Below are 24281 nucleotides of genomic sequence, written 5' to 3' on the forward strand. Positions count from 1 at the left end.
TGTGGCGGATGGCGAAACCATTTTCATTTATTTTCAATACAAGTATATCACGTAAATACTCAAGTTTTCTTTACAGCAGTACGCAGAAATCCACACGAGACCAAACAAACATAATACGAAGTAATGGCACTTACAGCAGTCTTGTTTTCAAACACAAACGGCATCCAAAACAATTACAATGAAGTCCACAGGTGAGGGTTTTGTTGCTCATACGTATAGAGGAAATCTATATTTAAACATCACAATGTGATCAGTTATAGCACCATGTTAAGGGTCAACACAAGCATTTCATATTGTATTATTTGGCTGAGGAACTGTATATCTAATGCATTAAATTAATACAACTCATTAATTTATTTTCATAGTGGTCTGAAATAAAGCATTCATCTTGAGTCAATCCAGTAACACTGACTTCCTATTCTAAAGTCTAATGCAAACAATGAACACACATTGTGTCTTGAAAAAGAAACACGTACAAGAAAGTTTATCAGAATGTTCTCGCTCTTAAAAGAGTAGTTCACGTCGACGACTTAAATTTCCAGATAATGTACTCACCCCCTTGTCATCCAAGATGTTCATGTCTTTCTTTCTTCAGTCGTACAGAAATTATGTTTTTTGAGGAAAACATTTCAGGATTTCTCTCTATGTAGTGGACTTCAATGGTGCCCCCGATTTTTGAACTTCCAAAATGCAGCTTCAAAGGGCTCTGAATGATCCCAGCCGAGGAAGAAGGGTCTTATATAGTGAAACAATTGGTTATTTTCCAAAAAAAACAAATGACAATTTAAAGAAATGATGTTTTTTGAGGAAAACATTTCAGGATGTCTCTTCATAAAGTGGTCTTCTATGGTGCCCCGGAGTTTGAACTTCCAAAATGCAGTTTAAATTCAGCTTCAAAGGGCTCTAAACGATCCCAGCTGAGAAATAAGGGTCTTATCTAGTGAAACGATTGGTTCAAACTCTGGGGCACCATAGAAGTCCACTATAAGGAGAGAAATCCGAAAATGTTTTTTCTCTAAAAAAAAAAAAAAAAAAATTTCTTTAAATTGTCATTTGTTTTTCAGAAAATAACCAATCGTTTCACCAGATAAGACCCTTCTTCTTCGGCTGGGATCATTTAGAGCCCTTTGAAGCTGCATTTTGGAAGTTCAAACTCTTGGGGGCACCACAGAAGTCCATTATATCTGGAGAAATGAAATGTTTTCCTCAAAAAACTTAATTTCCTTATGACTGTAGAAAGAAAGACATGAACATCTTGGATGACAAGGGGGTGAGTACATTACCTGGAAATTTTTGTCCCGAAAGTTAACTACTCCTTTATTAACAAAAGCATTGTACTTTCATACTACTTTTTGAGAGTTCAAAAAGGCATGTTTCTCTATTCGCTTCAATCGGTATGGAAAACAGCATTCTAGACATTCTGCATTTTCCACTTTGTTTTTGGCCGATGTGTAAGTAAATAAAAAATAAAACAGCAACAAATGTCAGCCTGTTTTCATACAAATTGAATATTGCTTATTCTATAAACCTGAGATTGGAAGTAAAGTGCACTTTGTCAAAGTCAAACCATCATGTAAACCTGCTTAAAAAAGTTATTTTCATAGATAAACATCTGTCTCTTTTCAGAAAAGCAGTTATCTGTAACCCAGTGAGGCTGTAATAATACGTTCATCAATAATAGCCTTTCAGAAACAGTGTTGGACATGAATACTGTCCTAACCCAACCCACTTGAGCAGCTGTGCATGCTTTGTGAACTACAGAGTCTACTTTTTCCTTCTTGCTTTGGCGTAACCTCTTCCAAACCAGCCGCCTTGCACCGCCGTAGCTTCACCCTGAGCTTGTGCGTCTTGTGAAGCGTCCTCCAGAACAGAAGGTGGCGCTATCTCTTTACGAGTGTGACTCTTCTGCTCTTGTGGACTGAGTGGTTTGGCCAAGCTGAAGATGGGGTCTTGTGATCTGTTGTTCAGAAACATTACAGGCAATATTAATACAACCGACTGCTGCTTTGGAGAAAAAACGTGTCCATAGTCCAACAATAGAGGGTTTGCCTGGTTAATGTACTACTGAATACTTTTTTCTGCTCATTTATGTTATCTAAACCAATGACAAAAATGCAGAAGCGGGTAAATCATAGAGAAGGACTTAGTAAGCAGGAAAGGCCGCAATATTTTGACAAACTCAAAGTTAATAGGTGGTAAAGATACATACATACCCTGGACCACAAAACCAAGTCATAAGAGTCAATTTTTCGAAATTGAGATTTATCAAAAAAAAAAATTGAGAAAATCCCCTTAAAGTTGTCCAAATGAAGCTCTTAGCAATGCATATTACTAATCAAAAATTAAGTTGATATATTTATAGAAAATTTACAAAATATGGTCATGGAACATGATCTTTACGTAATATCCTAATGATTTTTGCCATAAAATCAATCCTTTTGACCCATACAATGTATTTTTGGCTATTGTTACAAAGAAAGGTTTGTGGTGCAAGTTCACATATGAGCAGTATTAAGATATTAGCCTAATATTTCACCTACCCGACGGCAAATGATAAGAACAAACATAAATGATGTCAAGATTCTTGCTCTGGAAATCCTGGTTCAGTTTGGCCAACCACAAACGCCTTTTGTTCCTCTTTCTCACTGATTTGTTGTAACTTTTGGCAGTCTACAGTACTCCAAATGTATTTCACAGTCCGACCAATTGGTACAGCCCAAAACATGACAATAATTGACCATTTTCAGCAGCAATAATCCACAAAATATGCAAGTTTCATTCGGTTCAGTGGCACTGTTTACATTCAGTGCTGCCAATATGGCTGATTGGTGATGCATTGTGAAAACACTTTATACAGAAAACAAGCCTTTTAGCCAAAAAACCCCCAAACAAAACAAGCATATTAACACTTCCAGTTGTATTGTCCAAAAGTAAATGGGTTTAAAACACCTGGAATAAGGTCAGTGTAAGTACCAGACCCATAAGCTCAAGTAAATTCCACATTTTATTATATGATTTACTTCAGGTTTCTTTTTACGAAAGATTTTTGTGAAGCTTTTACTTGTCTAAAAAAAGGCTTGAAAACTGCTAACAAGTGGATTATAACTGATTTCATGTTAACTATTCTAACTCAGACTTTAATGTGACCTTGGGGAAGTTCATTTATAGCCTTCATAGTGTATGCTAAACTTTTGTTGGTCACAAAGCTTACTTTCTGAAACAATCCAAGGACCAATGGACCAAAAAATCCTATTGGGTGATACTAACTTCCAGACTGGCCTACAAAAATACATAATTTTAGCAAAAAAACATTACGTAGCTGTGACACCCCCGACTAAAAGGATGAATGGAAAATAGTACATAGAAGGGAAGCCTGATTTAGTCTTAAAGGATTCTGGGAGTTTAAATTTGAATTTTGACTATTTAAGTCTATGGGATTTTTATGATTTTTTAATCTTCAATTTTATGAAAACTAGAAGTCGGATCAGTCTGAAAAGATAGAGCACACTAAGTGAGGTAAGTATGAAGAGCTGGGCTGAGTTTGGTGGTTCTAGTTTGATAGAAATTTAGTCTAAGGAGAAGAATAAAAAGCTTGCAAAGCAGATTATTTCTTAGTAATTATTCACAGTACAGCAATGAATAATACATTTAGCCCACTAATGTTAAGTCTTTATGCAGAGGTCCTGTCTTTTGACCAGATCCAAATTTTCGGCCGATCTGTTTACGTTCACTTTAGACACAATTGTTATTCGATATCTATGTTTACATTAATTCCCGCCCAAAATGATTGTCAGTAATCACCTTAGCATGCACATGGTAGACCCTCGGGTTTTGAATGGTTATGCTATTTAAAATGATGTATATAATTCATGTCAAGTGGCAATTAGGCAATTATTTCCCAGCATGAACAACAGCTGTCATGGATGTTTTACAGCACAAAATCTGACTAAACGGATGAAGACCGGAAAATAACGGTAATTAGGGACCAAGCACCAAAGGTGCGTAGGCACCTATTGTATTCGTTGGCGTCTTCTTCTGTTCTCTGAATTCTTGGCTCATGCAAAGTCGAATGAATACCAAAATTTAAAAATAGTAAGGTTTAGTTTTTTTTCTATTTTTAATAGTTCATAAAACCTACTTTTTCGAACTCGTCCTTGACAGTATGTTTGATTTTCACCAAAATTGGCTCTGGCTTCAGACCATGCTGGCAAAAAGTTCTGGAATTTGAGTTGATTAGTCAAACCGTTCTCAAATAATGCGCAAACAATTCTACGAAAAGCGTGCAAAAATGGATGCGAGGCCATATCTCCACAACGGTTTGGCGTATTGAGACCAAACTTGGTGTGTGTTATAACAAACATGACCTGAGGCTACCTGCAGTGTTTCGGCTATAAGCTATTGGCCAATTGCCAAAATTATGATAGTAAATGCCAAAAAATGCAAACAAAGTCAGCCGTCTGTCATTTTTCTCTTCTCATATAGAAAAATGTCTATAACTTCAAAACAAAATAAGATGTTTTCACCAAATTTGACACGCATATGTATGGGCACACACTAAGGACACACACCAAATTTAGTGGGTTTGTGCCTCTTGGTGGCGCTATAATTGAACAAAACATGAAATTGCCATTGACTTCAATAGAGTATTATGATAGAAAATGCAACATTTTATGAATGCACTGGTTTACCATTACGAAACTTTGTATATACCATGGAGACCATGACCTGAAAGTATTCAAAACGTTTGGAGACAGATCCACCTTGTGGTCAAAAGAGATAACCGATTATATTTTATTACTAGTGGTTGTTTTTATGATTTTTCAACCGTTTTGACTAAAATCACCTTAAAATGGCTTCAGTTAGTCATTGCTGCACTTGTTCTGATGCTTTCCTAGCATAGTGCTTGGTCCAAGAATTGCTGCATGTTTTTATTTGTTATTTTATCTACAGCTCATTAGATGTAGAATTCTATATAGTAATAAATAAAGTAGCGCTAAGATATATTTATTTAAATTAATTTGAATTAATTGACGAGAGAGAAGCGAACGAGTGTGAAGCTTGTGAATAAGTGAAGCTTGTTAGTTTAATTACAAAAAAAATTATCACCTCATTGCTGAGAAATATAATGTAGATTTAAGTAGCGAAGCTGTTGTATTTATAAAGTTCACAGGGCAGGGGTTAAAAACAGCTCCTGAATATGCAATTTCTTACTTATATTTCTTATGAAGTTTCCATCTCAATAAAATACGATGCATTTTAGCACGGTGGCAATAAAACCCTATCTTTATTAGCAAACGCAATATGTGCTATTGTAACACACATGTTAAATGGGTCTTGCCTGTTGTAAACGGGAATTTCCAAACCCAGCTCCTCCATGAGAAGACCCATCACAGCATCACACTTGCCATGAATTTTCAGAGTAGCCAAGTTATCTTTCGGTGTCCACTACAATAAGGAAAACACAGCAACCCGTTAGATCACGTAAACTGAAATCCAAATTAATTTAATGGGAAACAAAAGAATCAAGAGCGGTTTTATGAAGGGAAATACCTGTAGGTTTACAATGTACAGCCTTGGTCTTTTGTTGGCTGGTCTGTTCATGCACCACAAGCAGGAGTATTTTTTCAACACCTGATGGACAAACATGCAGAAACATGGCACAATACAGTCATTATGGCAAATACTGCAATATGTCACACTTGAAATCTCATATTGCTGCTGCTTACATTAAAAAAAAAACTAGGCCATGTGGTGCATGCAGGGTTTCTGCAGGTTTTATGAGGGTAAATGTAAGACTTTTTAAAGACCTTTTAAAGACCAACAAAAAAAAAATTTAAAGGTAAAAAAAAATAAAAGAAGGGAAAACAATACAGGAATATGTTCTTTAAGTATACTGTCAAGGGAGCACATGAAGAGTTGCATTTATAGCAACATTTTTAAACTGATCTAACCTACTTTTTTAATTTATTTTACATAAAGTATGTTAAGGCTTGAAAACCTCTGATTCTTGTATGTGGAAATAACTTTTACCTTCTGATCAGACCCATTGTGCCGTTTCCCCTGAAAAGTGCTTAAACAACACTCTAAAAAAATGTATGTCAAAGTCCTGAAATAAAACACAAGCAAACTCAATTTTTTAAGTTAGGAGCACTTAAAAATTGGCCTTCCCATTACGAGGTGATATGTGACTCCTTTGGATTTGGAATTTTGTTTTTACCTTTGTAATACCATTTTTGCCAACTTTATTAAAGGTATGTCATCTTTTATGTCATTTTTTAATTATTTTTAAGCTTTGTAAAAAAGTTGAAAAATAAGTTAGCATTCAAACTAAATCAGTATTAACAAAATTAATTTGTACTACAGAAGTGTGATCAGTAGAACACAAAAGTGGCGTGTAGGTGAATTTTCATGTTTAATGAGGCTCAGAGGTGGTATGAGTGCAATCAAATTAATAAATTCATGTTTAATTTTAATGTGTTTTTTTTTAATAAAGAAATAACTGGTTTAGATTATAACTGAAAAGATACTTAAAAATGAAACTAAATCTGCCAGTAGGTGGCGGCAGGTGCTGATTTAATTACTGAATCATTCATTTGTTCATCAACGGCTGATTCATTCAGGAATAAAGCAAGTGTGTTTTTATGAATGAGAAATTCACATTGCCTTTTCAAGGCCTTAATTCACGGAAAAGCGATTTAAGACTTTAAGATTGAAGCCACGCCCCTTTAAATCGCATCAGTTAAAGGGATAGTTCACCCAAAAATGAAAATGTCATCATTTACTTACCCTTGTGCATTACAAAACTTGTATGACCAACTGTGGAACATAATATAGTGGAATATAAAATACTTTGAATATATTAGAAACTCATACAGGGAGAGTGATGACAGAATGCTCATTTTTGGGTAAACCATCCCTTTCACCTGCATGAGTCATGTCCTCACCTTCAAACTGGAGCCCAAACAGAGGATGACGTCAGCCTGCTGTGCGGCCTCAGCTGCCCCCTTCCAGTTGAGCGGCTGTTCCAGAGTTCCACGTTCACCGAAATGCACAATGGTGTCTCTGAGCTCTTCTCTGCAGTAAGGACACAGACGGCCCGTCCCGTGCCTGTGCAGAGCTGTACGTTCGGTCACGTCAAACAGCCGGATAAACTCCCGTGCTGGAGAGCAGGAATCACATACCTGTGTGACGGACGGGAAGATTAAAAAAAAAGTTGATATTATAGCTTTTACAGATTTGAAATGATGTTTTTTGATACAGCATACTGCATACAGTAAACCTCAAAATGGATTTTGATCTAAGTGAATGCAGAGATTTTCAAATCTAAAACACGTCATTCACAGACCTCGATGAACATGTTTCCGTGGAGTTCGGAGAGAGCGTGTCTGGGCAAACCACTGCGCAGGTGGAGACCATCGCAGTTCTGTGAGACCACATGCTGAACCTGCAAAAGTTATTCAAAGTCAGGTTCAATCTCTTTGTATTGCACTTTCACAAGACACATTGTTTTAAATCATACTGTTTATAAATCTTAATTCTTTGCAGTTGGATTTAGCTAGACTATTTTGTAGCTGGGTGAGAATATAGTTAGATTTTGTGGATGGTATTTGGTTCATTCTACAGACTTGGTGCAAAGTCAGAGTTGGAAACATCTTTAAAAAAAAAAGCTTCCACAAATTTTTCATGTACACAAATTGTATAATATCCAAGTTACACATTTCTAGTGAGTGTACAGTTAATTCTTATATTGTATTTTTAGAAGGTTTTGGAATATTTATCCTCTCCCCAAATTTGTCAATACTGAAACACAGTAACATAAGATTTAATTAGAATACAGGTTACATTGACCTATTAAGATTGTGCATACATCTTTATTGTAAATATATATATATATATATATATATGTGACCCTAGACCACAAAACCAGTCATAAGGTTAAATTTGACAAAACTGAGATATATACATCATATGAAAGCTCAATAAATAAGCTTTCTATTGATGTATGGTTTGTTAGGATAGGACAATATTTGGCCGAGATACATCTATTTGAAAATCTGGAATCTAAGGGTGCAAAAAAAATCAAAATACTGAGAAAATCACCTTTAAAGTTCTCCAAATTAAGTTCTTAACAATGCATATTACTAATCAAAAATTACATTTTGATAGGTTTACAGTAGGAATTTTGCAAAAAATCTTGATGTAACATGATCTTTACTTAATTTCCTAATGATTTTTGACATAAAAGAAAAATCAATAATTTTGACCCATAGCTATTGCTACAAATATACTCCAGCGACTTAAGACTGGTTTTGTGGTCCAGGGTCACATATATATTTATTTTCAATTTTATTAAAAACGTTTTCAGAGGTAAATCAATAACAATTACCATTTCAAGTGTGATTTATGACATTTGTTCTGCCACTTGGTGGCACTATAAGACGGAAAAAAATTAAAAACAGCTAAAACTATGCAAGCCTTAGTCTAATTGACCTGAAAATTGGTATGCAGTGTCTTTGTCCAGTGTGTCATAAAGGTCAATGAGGACATTGGCGTATCTCAAAAAACATGGCTGTCATCGGCCAATGAATTTTGAGCACCTATTGAACAAGGTTAACAGGCCAATCGGAATGAAATTGGTTGGTGGACTCATGGCCCTAATGGTCAGTGGGAATTTTGAAAGTAATCAGCCACTAGTTGGCACTAACAAGCTTTTATGCCATTTTATAGTTTGCTTTTTTGCCAATATAACAATCAAGCATTTGTGATTTACTACACACTACAAACTGCTTAATGTGCGTGCTTCATTCACAGAAATCACATGTTGTCGCCACTCACCATCTTCACTTTGTGTAGCATCCAGATGCACATGTGTGTAAGAGTGGGCTCAGCTCGACTCAGATCTGATGAACTGATGGATATAAAGACAGATGTGAGCATGTGGCGCCAGAACACACCCAATCAGAAACAAAAACAATAAGCAGGACTACATCTTAAAATCTAAATCCATATTTCAGACAAGACGCTTTGATAGTAGATCCCTCACCTCACAGATCGGCCCTTCTGCAGCTGAGTCCACACACCGTTGGGTCCCCGATAGTCTGGGATAGAAGCAGCCTGATGAGGAAACACACACTTACACGGTTATTTTGTTGGTAATAGTAAAATGAGCAGAAGTCACAAATATTGCAATGATTTGAATGCACTTTATTTGGCCAGTGAGCAAGCACAGATGAGAAAGACGTACAGTACTGATTCCTGCTCCGCTGTAGATGACCACATGCTTGGCCTGCTGCACCGCCTCCGCCAGCTGCTTCACTTTAGTTTTCAGGTTCTCAGCATCATCGAAGACCTGCAACCAAACAATGGCATTTATATGACCAGTGACAAAAGTGAAAAGACCCTTCTTCCTCGGCTGGGATCGTTTAGAGCCCTTTCAAGCTGCATTTAAACTGCATTTTGGAAGTTCAAACTCAGGGGCACCATTGAAGTCCACTATATGAAGAGAAATCCTGAAATGCTTTCCTCAGAAAACCAATTTCTTTACGACTGAAGAAAGAAAGACATGAACATCTTGGATGACAAGTGAGCACATTATCTGTAGATTTTTGATCTGGAAGTGAACTTCTTCAGACATAAAGAAATTATGTTTCTTGAGGAAAACATTTCAGGATTTCTCTCCATATAATGGACTTCTATGGTGCCCCCCTAGTTTGAACTTCCAAAATGCAGCTTAAATGCAGCTTTCATAGGGCTCTAAATGATCCCAGCCGAGAAATAAAGGTCTTATCTAGTGAAACGATTGGCCATTTTCCAAACAAATTGCCAAATAATATACTTTTTAACCTCAAGCGCTCATCTTGTCTAGGTCTGCTCTGTTTTTATCCAGTTCAATATGATCAATATAGTTAGGGTATGTCGAAAACACTCCCGCCTTGTTTTCAACTTCAACGTCAAGACTGTCAAATTGTCATCGCTGTTTTTGCCTTTTTTTTGACGCATGTACTTTGCATGTTCACATTTTAAACACTGGGTTGGTTCTTCTGCAGTGACCTAGAGTGATTTTGAAGTTGGGGAAGAAAATAAAATGGGCGGGAAAAAAAAAAAAAGTTTACGCAGACTTAGACAAGATGAGCGTTTGAGGTTAAAAAGTAAATAAATTGTCAATTTGTTTCCAAATATAACCAATAGTTTTACTAGAAAAGACCCTTCTTAAACTGCATTTTGAATGTTCAAACTCGGAGCACCATTGACACCCATTATATAGAGATAATTCCTGATTTTCTTTCCTCAAGAAACAATTTCTTATCGACTGATGGATGACAAGGGGGTGAGTAAATTATCTGAAATTATTTGTTCTGGAAGTGGACTTCTCCTTTAAGGATGCTTGGATATTTGTATTGGAAAACAAAGAGGAACAAAGAGGAAGATTTTTGCGACTCAATACATTTAAGACTTTATGTTCTGATCTAAGACCTTTTAAAGGTCTTAAAGGATTAGTTCACGTTCAGAACAAAAATATACAGATAATGTACTCACTCCCTTGTCATCCAAGATGTTCATGCCTTTCTTCAATCGTCAAAAAAATTTGGTTTTTGAAGAAAACATTTCAAGATATTTCTCCATATAGTGGACTTCTATGGTGCCCCTGAGTTTAAACTTCCAAAAAGCAGTTTAAAAGCAGCTTCAAAGGGCTCTAAATGAGCATTTGATGTTAAAAAGTGTATAAATTGTAATTTTTTTTTTTTTTTAGAAAACAACTAATCGTTGCACTAGATAAGACCCTCTTTCCTCGTCTGGGATCGTTTAGAGCCATTTGAAGCTGCATTTTGAAAGTTCAAACTTGGGGGCACCATAGAAGTCCACTATATGGAGAGAAATCCTAAAATGTTTTCCGCAAAAAACATAATTTCCTCACAAATGAAGAAAGAAAGACTTGGATGACAAGGGGATGAGTACATTATCTGTACATTTGTGCTCTGAAAGTGAACTACTCCTTTAAATTGTGGAAGGGTGAATACTTTACAGACTTTTTAAGATCTGCAGAAACCCTGTTTGTGATCAGCTTGATGTCTACCTCCTCTTGTTTTCTCTTGAGCAGGAATCTGCGGCTCTGTCTTCGGCTCAGCTCCTGAACCGTGTCCTGATGCGCCTGGAGCAGTCCTCGCTCCTCCTGCGTCCGCTCACCCTCAGCCTTCTGGAGGATCTTTGAGATCTGTAACATACAGAAAAACAGACACACTTTAATTTATAACCAAGACAGACTCAGCTTTACAAAAAGACTTTGTTTTCTTGTAACCACAAGTACAGTAGTTGTGATCGAGACAGTCATAAATAACACTGGATCTCCTTCAAACTCTTCTAGAAGCTTTCATAATCTTTCTAGGATTTAATAATTCCGTTGAGAGCAGCACAAACTCACCAGTTCTCATAACAATGGCATTTTAACACAAACTCGCTTACCTGAAACCCTATGTAGGGGTTTTAACTGAACAGGTTTAGCTCGACTAACCGGCTTTGTGTTTCGCGTCGTTACAGTTTCTGCTCATATGGGTAATAATAATAACGTTATGTGTTAATAATATAATGACTCGTGTTCATACCGTCTTCATCGTCTGTCGTTGTTTCTCTCGCTGTAGTATTTTCGCCTTTTCTTGCTGTTTTCTTTCTGCTCGCGCAGAGCAGCCGCTGTTTGTGTTGACGTCCATGCTGGATCTCCCCGATGACGGTCCTGAGGCCGAGCTATCGCGAGATTTGGATGATTTAATGAAAACATTCATTTATTTATTTACATTTTAAAACTGTTATTATATGTGGCATCTGAATTTATGTGTGCGAGTTCAGTCTGGTCTGTGTTAAATGAATCATAGGTGGCGGTAATGCACTGTGCAAGCAACCATTGTTAAGCGGAAGACGAAGAAGAACGCGTTTCCGCTTTTCTCTACGTCCATGCTGTTTTGAAAAACAGTCCGTTTCGCTGAATCTCAGTTTATTTTATTCATTTCACCATGTCTATTAAACTAAATGCTCTTTACAGCGACTCATATGTGGATATAAGCCAGTATCGAGACCAACATTTTAAGGTGAGCTTTGTTTTTTTTCTTTTAATAAGGATGCATCAAACAATCTGGCACATTTATTTATATATTTCCCATTATATTAGTTATTTTTCTTTCCCTTTTTCTTTCTCTCTTTATAGATTTTACAAATTTAGTTGTATATTTAGTTTGTTTAGTAATTTCTACTTAAATAGTTCGTTTATAAAAACATCTTCCACGTTAGTTTACCTTTTGTGAGCCAGTCCGTGGATAATAAACATATAAATATTTATATTTCTTACTCAAATAGACTCAGTGTTCATTTGTTTAAGTTCCTTTTTGTTTTTTAAAAATATGATTTTCATGTTCATTGATCAAAAAGTTTTATTTAATTTAAATATATATATATTTTACGCTTGATAAACTGACATCTCTATTTTCAGCAGCTATTAGTTGTCTTTAGTGTCACGTGATCATTCAGAAATCTTTCTAATATGCTGATTTGATAACATTTGTACCTCTGTAACCATGGAATCGAAGTCTTTTGTAACCTAAAATCCAATTTAATGCAATTCTGCTGAAGTGTTTCATTTAAAAAACACAAAACAAAACAGTGATCCCATCTATTAAACTGTTGCTGTATTAGATCCTGAAGTGAATGTGAACACTCCGGAGAACTGAAGGTGTCTTGTCTGCAGGGCAACCGTTATGAGCAGGAGAAGCTGCTGAAGCAGAGCTCCACTCTGTATGTGGGAAACCTGTCCTTCTACACCACAGAGGAGCAGGTCCACGAGCTCTTCTCTAAGAGCGGAGACGTCAAGAGGATCGTCATCGGCCTTGACAAAGTCAAGAAGACAGCGTGTGGCTTCTGTTTCGTAGAGTATCCTTTCAGTTCAGAGCTGTTTTATTCTGTTTCCTTCAGTCCTCCATCTGCTAGACGATCATACTACTTTCCTCAATAATGCAAGCTTTTATTACATTTTCTGAGCATTTTACACACTCTCTACTGTAAACTTTTAAAGGATGTCATTACAAACCCTTAAGGCTTTCATTTATCTTTAAAAGATAAGGGAAGATATTGTTAATGAAACCTGCATTGAATTTAATTCCATCAAAACCGCACATTTGAGTTCCTGTTTATCATATTTAAAGAGGTTCACTTTCAGGACACAAATTTACAGATCATTTACTCACTCCCTTGTCATCTAAGATGTTCATGTCGTTCTTTCTTTAGTTGTAAAGAAATCTGAAATCTCCATATAGTGGACTTCTATGGTGCCCGTGAGTTTGAACGCAGCTTTAAAGGACTCTAAACGATCCCAGCTGAGGAAAAAGGGTCTTATCTAGCGAAACGATTGGTTATTTTCTAAAATAAAAATTGTTTTTTGAGGAAAACATTTCATTTTCATTTTCTCTTATTTCAAAATCGTCCTATTTTTTTATTGTTTTTTTGTTCAGGGTGTTTGACCCTTCTTCAGAGATGAAGGACGATTTTGAAGTTGGAGGAGATGAAAATTTGAGGTTAAAAAGTATATAAATTGTCAATTTTCTTAGAAAACCAATTGTTTGGCTAGATAAGACTCTTCTTCCTCAGCTGGGATTGTTTAGAGCCCTTTGAAGCTGCATTTAAACTGCAAACTCGGGGGCACCATTGAGGTCCATTATATGGAGAGAAATCCTCAAATGTTTTCCTCAAAAAACATAATTTCTTTCCGACTGAAGAAAGACATTGAAAGACTTTCAAACACAGAGACTGTAAAACAGTGTCAGTTCCTTATCTGCTGATCTGAAGATATTACACTCGTGCTGACGCTGAGAATGCCATGAGGTTCATTAATGGCACGAGGCTGGATGACCGGATCATCCGAACGGACTGGGACGCAGGATTTAAAGAGGGAAGACAGTACGGCCGTGGCAAATCAGGCGGCCAGGTGAGTGATAAAAGCACAAAATGATAAACTAGATAAAGCTAGTCAAGGTGAACTTTAGGTTGGCTTGAGAAATCCTAGCTTGAAAGTTTAAAGCAGCTGTAAAAGCTTACATTTTTTAACTTTAGATAGATAGATTAGATAATTAGCATGTTGCTAACATAATTAACATGTTACTTGCATTATTAGCATGTCATTAGCACGATTAACAAGTTACTAGCATGTCAGTAGCATGTTTCTAACATGATTAGCAAATTGCTAGCATGTTTCCAGCCTGACTAGGAAGTTGTTAGCATGATTAACAAGTTTCTTACATTATAAGCAAGTTGCTAGCATGTTTCCAGCATGATTAACGAGTTGTTCTAGCATGGTTCTAACGTGATTAACTTATAAGCAAGTTGTTACTGTGTTTCTAACAGGACTAGAGAGTTGTTAACTTGTTCTTAACATGTTTCTAGCCTGACTAGCAAGTTGCTAGCATGTTTCCAGCATGGTTCTAACATGATTAACTTGCTAGTATATTTCTAGTATGATAAGCAAGTGGCTGACTTGTTCCTATCATGTTTTTAGCACGATTAGCAAGTTGTTAACATACTTTCTAGCACGGCTAGCGAGTTATTAACATTTTTAACGATTAGCAAGTTGTTAACATACTTTCTAGCACGGCTAGCGAGTTGTTAACATTTTTAACGATTAGCAAGTTGCTAACATGCTTCTAGAACGATTAGCAAGTTGCTAGCATGTTTTTAATCTGACTAGCAAGTTGCTAGCATGTTTCCAGCATGGTTCTAACATGATTAACTTGCTAGTATATTTCTAGCATGATTAGCAAGTTGCTGACTTGTTCCTATCATGTTTCTAGTCTGACTAGCAAGTTGTTAACATGTTTTTAGCACGGTTAGCGAGTTGTTAACATTTTTAACGATTAGCAAGTTGCTAACATGCTTCTAGAACGATTAGCAAGTTGCTAGCATGTTTTTAATCTGACTAGCAAGTTGCTAGCATGTTTCCAGCATGGTTCTAACATGATTAACTTGCTAGTATATTTCTAGCATGATTAGCAAGTTGCTGACTTGTTCCTATCATGTTTCTAGTCTGACTAGCAAGTTGTTAACATGTTTCTAGAACGATTAGCAAATTGCTAGTATGTTTTTAATCTGACTAGCAAGTTGCTAGCATGTTTCCAGCATGGTTCTAACGTGATTAACTTGCTAGTAAATTTCTAGCATGATTAGCAAGTTGCTGACTTGTTCCTATCATGTTTCTAGTCTGACTAGCAAGTTGCTTACATGCTTCTAGAACGATTAGCAAGTTGCTAGCATGTTTTTAATCTGACTAGCAAGTTGCTAGCATGTTTCCAGCATGGTTCTAACATGATTAACTTGCTAGTAAATTTCTAGCATGATTAGCAAGTTGCTGACTTGTTCCTATCATGTTTCTAGTCTGACTAGCAAGTTGCTTACATGCTTCTAGAACGATTAGCAAGTTGCTAGCATGTTTTTAATCTGACTAGCAAGTTGTTAACATGCTTCTAGAACGATTAGCAAGTTGCTAGCATGTTTTTAATCTGACTAGCAAGTTGCTAGCATGATTAGCACATTATGTACATTAGCATGCTGTTTACATGAGTTTGAAGTTAGTAGAGTTAAAACTGTAGGAGGAGTAGCGTCCAGAAATTTAGTCTCAGAAGAAGAAGAATAAAAAGCTGAAGTAGCAGATTCAAGCTTTCTCAAGCCAACCTAATTACTCTCATCACAATAATTCTACATTTATGTTTCAGGAACATGTTTTTTTACTAGTACCAACACAAATTTATCCTGTAAAGTGAGGTCCAGAAGTCTGAGACTATTTCTTCCGTTCTGAAAATGTTTTCTTGTCGGCTCTTCAGTTGTACACAGATCTCAGGATTTAGTTGATATAGCTCTCTTCTGCATCCCACTGCACAAGATCCAGCATTCTGGGGCTGTGTTTCAGTTGCCAGTTTCTAGAAGCCTGTTCTTTGTGTTTCCAGGTCAGAGATGAGTACAGACAGGACTATGACCCCGCCAGAGGGGGTTATGGGAAACTGGTGCAGAAGTCTTGAACATGCCTATCGCCAGAATGTTTTTTTTGTTACTTTTTGAACATGGACAGAATTATGACAGGGATGCTCAGTAGCAGATCCAGTTTTTTGTGTGTGATGTACATATTCGAGTTTAGTGCTTTAGGAGTTCATCTGATGTGGCATGTGTCTAGTCTCTCTCTCTCTTTTAATAAACTGTTTTATAAAATGCCTTGTAAGACTCCCTCTGTGTGTCTTCAGTTGACAGCACATTTCTAACATCTTTATATCATGATTAGTAAGTTGCTAGCATGTTTCTAACACGATTAACAAGCTGCTAACATGTTTCCAACGTGATTAGCAAGTTGATATGTAACTTGCTAATCATGTTAGAAACATGTTAGCATGTTTCTAACGTGATTAGCAATTTGACCACATTTCCAACAAGTTGCTAGCATGATTAGCGAAGTTGTTAGCATGTAACTTGCTTATAATGCTAGAAACATGTTAGCAAGCTGTTAGCATGTTTCTAGTATGATTAACAAGTTGCTAGCGTGTTTCCAGTGTGATCAAGTCGCTAGCATGTAACTTGCTAATCATGCTAGAAACGTTAACAAGTTGCTAGCGTGTTTCCAGTGATCAAGTCGCTAGCATGTTTCTAGCACGTTTTCAGAGTGATTAACAAGTTGCTAGCATGTTTCTAGCATAATTAGCAAGTCGTTAGCATGTAACTTGCTAATCAAGCTAGAAACATGTTAACAAGCTGTTAGCATGTTTCTAAGGTGATTAAGTTGTTTACATGTTTCTAGCATGATTAACAAGCTGCTAGCATGTTTCCAGTGTGATTAGCAAGTTGCTATTATGTTTCTATCTTGATAGAAACATGTTAGCAAGATGTTAACATGTTTCTAACGTGATTAACAAGTTTCTATCATGATTAGTAAGTCGTTAGCATGTAACTTGCTAATCATGCTAAAAACGTGTTAACAAGTGGCTAGCATGTTTCTAACGTGATTGACAAGTTAATAACACGTTTCTAGCACGATTAACAATTTGTTAGCATGTTTTCAGAGTGATTAACAAGTTGCCAACATGTTTCTAGCTAATCATGCTAGAAACATGTTAGCAAAATGTTACAATTTGATAACGTCATCATGAATAAGTCGTTAGCATGTAACTTGCTAATCATGCTAGAAACGTTAACAAGTTGCTAGCATGTTTCTAGCACTATTAGCAAGTTACATGTTTTCAGAGTGATTAACAAGTTGCTAGCATGTTTCTAGCATAATTAGCATGTAACTTGCTAATCATGCTAGAAACATGTTAACAAGCTGCTAGCATGTTAGCAAGATGTTAACATGTTTCTAACGTGATTAATAAGTTTCTAGCAAGCTGCTAACATGTTTCAATCATTATTAGTAAGTCGTTAGCATGTAACATGCTAATCATCCTAGAAACGTGTTAAGTTGCTAGCATGTTTTTAACGTGATTAACAAGTTAATACCACGTTTCTAGCATGATTAACAAATTGTTAGCATGTTTCTAGCTAATCATGCTAGAAACATGTTAGCAAAATGTTAGCATGTTCTAATGTGATTAGCAATTTGATAACTCATCATGAATAAGTCGTTAGCATGTAACTTGCTCATCATGCTAGAAACATGTTAACAAGTTGCTAGCACTATTAGCAAGTTACTTACATGTTTTCAGAGTGATTAACAAGTTGCTAACATGTTTCTAGCATAATTAGCAAGTCATTAGCATGTAACTTGCTAATCAGGCTAGAAACATGTTAACAAGCTGCTAGCATGTTTCCAGTGTGATTAGCAAGTTGCTATTATTTTTCTATCTTAATAGAAACATGTAAGCAAGATGTTAACATGTTTCTAACGTGATTAACAAGTTTCTATCATTATTAGTAAGTCGCTAGCATGTAACTTGCTAATCATGCTAGAAACGTGTTAAGTTGCTAGCATGTTTCTAACGTGATTAACAAGTTAATAACACGTTTCTAGCATGATTAACAAATTGTTAGCATGTTTTCAGAGTGATTAACAAGTTGCTAACATGTTTCTAGCATGATTAGTTAGAAACATGTTAGCAAAATGTTAGCATGTTCTAATGTGATTAGCAATTTGATAACGCCATCATGAATAAGTCGTTAGCATGTAACTTGCTAATCATGCTAGAAACATGCTAGCATGTTTCCAACATGATTAACAAGATAATAACATGTTTCTAGCACGATTAGCAAGTTGTTAACAAGTTTTAATTTAATTTGCTAAAACTGTGTGTAATAATTCCTGCTCAACTCGAGATGATAATTAAAGCTCAACCCATTCGTATGTATATAAAACTATTTTATTACTCAAAGAAAAACAGGATTCTAAACTATTTGGACAAATGTTGAACATTTCCACTGGCCCTTTGAAATGGAAAACCAGCGTTTGGTGTGGGGTAAGCGACTGCTTTTTGCAAACACAACAGACACAACACTGGTTATTCAACATGGTTTTATGCATCTTAAATAATGACGAAACTAGTAGTCAGAAACTCAGTCTGAGGTTATGATTTGTTGGTAAAGTTCAAGTAACTAAATGACAGATTGGTGGGTCACTGACAAAAAGTATAAATCTACTATGTTTGTACCAAACTGCATCACAAAGTAGAAAAGAGATGGCCGTAATGAAGACGACTCGAGCATTTTCAGATTCTGCTTCAGCTTAATGAATGACATTTTTCAGATCAGTTCACCATCAAGGAGTATAAATAAAAGGCAGCAACCTCACTGTGCTCATTTGAAAATGACCTTTAACTGACTTCAATTCAATCTACATGCTACAGATCCATCTTAACCGTTGACGCGTTCGAGGAAAACGACGGAAAGTGCTCAGAAGTGAGAGAACAGCAGTTTGGAACAGAATGGCCGAATAACGCCGGCGGTTTACATCAAGCGACTTTCTCGTTAGAAACCAAAAAAAGAGCAATCTGGTCCAGGACTTTGAGTTACAAGACTGTACAAGTAGGATTCTGGTGTTTAACAGTACATTCATTAAAAGCCTTTAGAAACGCTTCTTGTACCTCAACAACGGCGTGATGCTCATAAACGACCAAAGTCCTTCAAGTTTTATACTGCGAAGCAAAACCTAATCTCTTTACAAAAAAGAAACCTGATAGAAACACACAATCTGTGTTATGGCTGAAATTAAAATAATGAAATACCCACACGCTTGAGAGGTTTCCAATCGTTGCGGTTGCCCGAAAACAACTTTGAGAGGTCGTCACAGGTTGAGGACGCTGGGAAAAGGCATGTCTGAGCCGCGGATGTAATGCGAAGAGGTAAACGCGACCTGAAAACTCAAGCAGCAAGCCTTTTTTCAGTGGCTGATCTGACAGGAATGATAGGACAGGCTTAAATATTTGTGTTTTCCAGCTTTGCCTGACCAGAACTTTGGGTTTCTTTGTCTTGTTGTGAAGTGCGTGCTCTCCTGTTTGTGTTGGTCGTTCAGACACGAGTCTATGTGGTTTTGTCTTGGTTTAGACAGTCAGACAGTCTGCAGTCACACAGCTCTCTGTAGATCCTCTTGCGGACGCGTGGCATGTCCTCTTGAGTGAACAGCAGCGGCTTCGTGAACGCCAGGCACTTGCAGTACTGCCAAATGACAAAGATGTTCAGTTTCATTTCGGTTCACTTGTTTTATTGTATTGTATTGTATGCTTGATTCTTAATACGGTGTTCTTACCTGTTTTTGTTTTGGTTTTTTGTTTAGTGATAGTTGTTCATGAGTCCCTGGTTTGTCCTGAACCGTTAAAGTGCCCGCTGTTCTTCAGAAAAGGTTTTCCAGCATTCTGTGTGTATTTGAACCCTTTCCAGCAATGACTATATGATTTTGAGATGCATCTTTTCACACTGAGGACAACTGAAGGACTCATATTCAACTTTTACAGAAGGTTCAAACACTCACTGATGCTCCAGAAGAATAAAAAACATGCATTAAAAGGAGAAAAAAAGCACAAAAAAAAAAAAATCCAGAGAAGATGTAAAAACCCTACTTTTGCAAACTAGTTTTAGGTTTTTCATTCAATCAGGGAAAAAAAAAAAAAAAAAACACTAGGTCTTTAATTATCAAAAAAATGTTGAAATGTACCCTTTGGGAAACTACAACGAGGTCGTTTAGAAAATAAGCCTGTCCAAATATACGCAAAAGCCTAAATAAAAACTCAAAACTTCACAAATCCTCCTGAGCATGTGTGACAGGTGACTCTAAACGAGCATGCAACGTTTCATGCAACTATTACAGAAGGTTCTTACGCTCAACGATGCTTCAGAAGGAAAAAAAAAACATTCATTAAAAGCCAGAGTGTGAAAACCTTTTGAATGTAAGTGTCTTCTGTAGCCTCTGAAGGGCAGTGCTAAATGATAAAAAATAAGACAAATTCCTTCTGAATTCCTACCTTCTGGAGCATCAGTGAGTGTTTGAACCTTCTGTAAGAGCTGCAGTTGTCCTCAGTGTGAAAAGATGAATCTCAAAATCATACAGTCATTGTTGGAAAGGGTTCAAATACACAAAAATGCTGGAAAACCAAAGATTCTGGTTCGCAGGCTACATTACAAACGGTCCTGGGTGAAGTGTAGCCTTAATTGTAAAGTTTGGCACACTGATAGAGGATGGTCTCAACATTAACCACAGCAAATTTGGAGTCTCCAACTCAAACTCTCTAGCGCCACCACTTGTCCAAAATTTTACAAATTGTATGCTAATACCTTAAACCATAAGGCACAGAATCAAAATTCTGTTTCCTCTAAATCCTTGGCTCATGCAAAGTATCACAAGGTTTAGTTTTTTTTCCCTATTTTTAATTGTTCGAAAAACCTACTTTTTGTAAACTTTTTCCTAGACGGTCTGTCTGATTTTCGCCAAAATTGGCTCAGATCATCTTCAGACTAGGGTTTTTCTGAAGAACAGCGCGCAGTTTAACTGTTCAGGACAAACAAGGGACTCATGAACAACTATCACTAAATAAAAAAAAAACACAGCTGTGGATCATTCAGGGGTACATCAAGTGTATGTCAAGTATTTAATAAATTCGACTAGTATTTCCTCTTCTGGACTATATGTAAATGTCTTTAATGTGAAATATCTTATTCAGGTCAGTATTACATAAAAAATAACATGAATTTGGTATGATCCCTCTTATTTTGCTAAAATCATCAACATTTTCCAGATTTGTGCAAGGTGTGTGCAAACTTTTGACTTCTAATGTATTACTAAAGTATAACATTAATTACTTCATTGATTTTGGTTGTTTCGTGCTTGCTAAATAACATGTAATGTCTTTTTTCATATGTGCTTAAATGCCTTAAAGCACTTGAATCCCAGTAATCGCTGCTTGCAGTTATATTTAATCTTGATTTTTCATCTGAACATCAAAATTTTGTCAAAACCGTTGGAGATCTTATTATTATTCTCCCGTTTCCACTCGAGTCTATGGTAGCCCATAGCACCGCTTGTGGGTAAGTTGTGAAATTTAGCACACTGATAGAGGACAGTCTCAACATTAACCAAGTCAAGCAAGTTTGAAGTCTCTAACTCAAACTCTCTAGCGCCACCACCTGTCCAAAATGTTACAAATTTTATGCTAATAACTTCTGAACCGTAAGGCACAGAATCAAAATAGTTTTTTTTCTTAGAATCCTTGGCCAAAACATAAAATTTTAAAAATTGTAATTTTTTATTTTATTTTTAATTTTTCGAAAAACCTACTTTTTCAAACTCATCCTAGAGGGTTTGTCTGGTTTTCACCAAAATTGGCTCAGATCATCTTCAGGCCATGCTGGCAAAAAGTTATGGAATTCAAGTTGATTAGTCGAACAGTTCTCGAATAACGCATGAATGAATTCTACTAAAAGACATTGGCCTGACAGTACTTAAAACGTTTGGTGGCAGTGCCACCTTGTGGTCAATAGTTAAATGCTAATAACTTCTGATGAAAATGGCTTATTGAAATGAATATTCCTTGGGTCATGTCGAGAACATTGATATCAATTACGCCAAAATTGGCCAAACTTCCTATCTGCCATTTTGGTTATTGTTGAAAACCTACTTTTTCGAACTCCTCCTAGATTGTTGGTCTGATTTTCACCAAATTTGACTCGGATCATCTTTAGACCATGCTGACAAAGAGTTATGGAATTCGTATATTTGCACCAAATTTTGTATGTGCCATTGTCACCTCACACTGATCACGCCACATCAATTTGGTAAGAGCGCCACCTATTGGTCAAGAGTAATAACCCATTCATTAACCATTAATTATGAAATTTACAAAAATGCTAATAACTGTAGATTACGGTAGCCTACTGTAATGAAACCGGTCTCCCTTGGGTCATTCCAGCAACATAGACACCAATTATACCATAGTTGGCTGAACTTCCTGTCCGCCATTTTGATTATTGTTGAAAACCTTCCATTCATTAACCATTAATTATGACATTTCCAAAAATGCTAATAACTGTTGATTGCATTAGCCTACTGTAATGAAGTATTGATCTCAATATATTCCTTGGGACATGCCAAGAACATTGATACCAATTATGCCAAAATTCGCCAAACTTCCTGTCCGCCATTTTGATAATTTCCAACTCCTCCTAGACTGTTGGTCTGATTTTCACCAAAATTGAGTTGAGTATTTTAACATCTAAATCTAAGGTACTGTCAAACCCCCCAGCCCTACTGTAAAGACATTTCTTTTACCTCCAAGACAAAAACTCCGCAGTCGTTGTCGTTCTTCTGCTGTGGAATGGTCTTGTCGACGGCCATCTTCCAACCCTTCTGAAAGATGGGCTGTTTCTTCTCTTTCGCTTCCGCCAGGATGTATTTCATGATGTTCTGTGGAGAAGAGTCACATGTCAGCTCTATGTGAGGATTTCAGTCTGAATCACTCTTCAAAAGCACTCACATCCACAGCGAACTTGAACAGGATGCCCTGGGAGTCGTAGAAGTTAATGCTCTGCTTGGAGACGTCCACGGTTATGAGCGACCAGTGGATCTCCAGGTGGAGAGGAATCAGGATCAGTGTCTTAGAAAACAGATCAACCTGAGGAAATATGGAAAGACAGGAGTTGGAAATGCCATAATCCACAATTTTTAATCAGACACAAGGTCCATTTTCTTTAGAAAGAAAACAATCAGACAAAATATAAGAAGAATTCTGAGAAATGTCTTTTTTGCCCACACAAAAGAAAGTCAATGGGCTTCAAACTACTTTCTTCTGTGTTTCCACAGCGCAAAGACAGGAGTAAATGATAATAGAAGTTTAACTTTTGGGTGAATTAACACTTTAATCACATCCTTTTACAGAGTATTTGCTAAAAACAACAAATAATTTGACTTGAGAAAGACAAATATCTTACAGGAGACTTTTTAGGTTGGTTTGAGAAAGTCCTATGGAATTAGGGCTGGGAATCGATTCCAAAAAGAATCGATTCCTCGATTCCGAGGCATTGGGAATCGAGAATCGATTCCAACATTTGGAATCGATCCTCTCAAGGGGAATCGACTCCTCATTCAGAGCCGTTTTCAACTCAACAAAACTTACCTCTTAAACGGAAGGCTGCATTCCATGAAGGCTGAATATTTCGGCTGCAAGTCATCAAACGTCGATTGATGAAAATAAACGTAATAAAAACGACTCATTACTAAACTCGTCTGAGTTTAAGGATGCAGCCTTCAGTTTGAGAAGCACACATTAATTTGCCTCTTGCTCGCTAATAGTTAATATAGTCTGATACATTTCCACGAAAAGATTCGTTCGGATAGATCATTTAAATGAACCAGTTCAAAAAACGATTCAGATGTTATTTTACGGGAGAACTGGCTCATGATGTCCACAATTTTGAGCGCTGCACGACAGAATAGATCATAATGGGTCTTGATCTTATTTACATCTTAAATAAATGCTATTTTTAATCTTTCTATCAGCCAATGATAACTCTGAAAGGAAACGCAGAGAGCACGTCGGTGGCCGAGAGCGCATCTGATTGACAGCTACACCACGAGCTCTTATATCCTGTAGCCTATTTATTTCGAAATTATAGCTCTTATATCAGTGTTGTTGTTAAAGTTCTGTTTATTTTGTTTCAGTGTATAGTTTGCTAATTTTGTCATTTTATACACGTCATGTCTTGTTTTATTCATGCAAAAAAATGCATGTCCACTGCTGAGCTGTGGGTTATGACTAATTTCCTGGGCAATGAATTACAATTTGAAATCAGTC

The 24281-nt window shown here is 36.5% G+C and overlaps 3 protein-coding genes across 3 annotated transcripts in view; 1 reads left to right on the forward strand and 2 right to left on the reverse strand.

The window, feature by feature from the left end:
* Window positions 1–126: 126 nt before the first annotated feature.
* On the reverse strand, window positions 127–11777 carry sirt7 (sirtuin 7). Its single transcript, XM_073843869.1, has 10 exons — window positions 11601–11777; window positions 11075–11212; window positions 9245–9349; window positions 9044–9114; window positions 8836–8908; window positions 7346–7444; window positions 6945–7181; window positions 5551–5631; window positions 5339–5445; window positions 127–1957 (listed from the first exon to the last, which is right to left on the reverse strand). Exons 1-10 carry the CDS (start codon window positions 11775–11777, stop codon window positions 1765–1767), a joined length of 1281 nt encoding a protein of 426 aa, XP_073699970.1. The 3' UTR covers window positions 127–1764.
* Window positions 11778–11888: 111 nt separating this feature from the next.
* On the forward strand, window positions 11889–16236 carry ncbp2 (nuclear cap binding protein subunit 2). Its single transcript, XM_073844372.1, has 4 exons — window positions 11889–12080; window positions 12734–12915; window positions 13828–13966; window positions 15975–16236. Exons 1-4 carry the CDS (start codon window positions 12006–12008, stop codon window positions 16044–16046), a joined length of 468 nt encoding a protein of 155 aa, XP_073700473.1. The 5' UTR covers window positions 11889–12005; the 3' UTR covers window positions 16047–16236.
* Window positions 16237–18500: 2264 nt separating this feature from the next.
* Window positions 18501–24281, reverse strand: part of senp5 (SUMO specific peptidase 5) — an 11950-nt gene continuing 6169 nt past the window's right edge. The window contains exons 4-6 of the mRNA XM_073843732.1: window positions 22965–23102; window positions 22760–22894; window positions 18501–19656 (exon numbers count right to left, since the gene is read on the reverse strand). Of these exons, the coding sequence (XP_073699833.1) occupies window positions 19522–19656; window positions 22760–22894; window positions 22965–23102 (408 nt within the window). The 3' untranslated portion in view covers window positions 18501–19521. The remainder of the gene's footprint in view (window positions 19657–22759; window positions 22895–22964; window positions 23103–24281) is intronic.

This window comes from Garra rufa, chromosome 7 (assembly GCF_049309525.1).
Source record: "Garra rufa chromosome 7, GarRuf1.0, whole genome shotgun sequence".
NCBI classification, from domain to species: domain Eukaryota; kingdom Metazoa; phylum Chordata; class Actinopteri; order Cypriniformes; family Cyprinidae; genus Garra; species Garra rufa.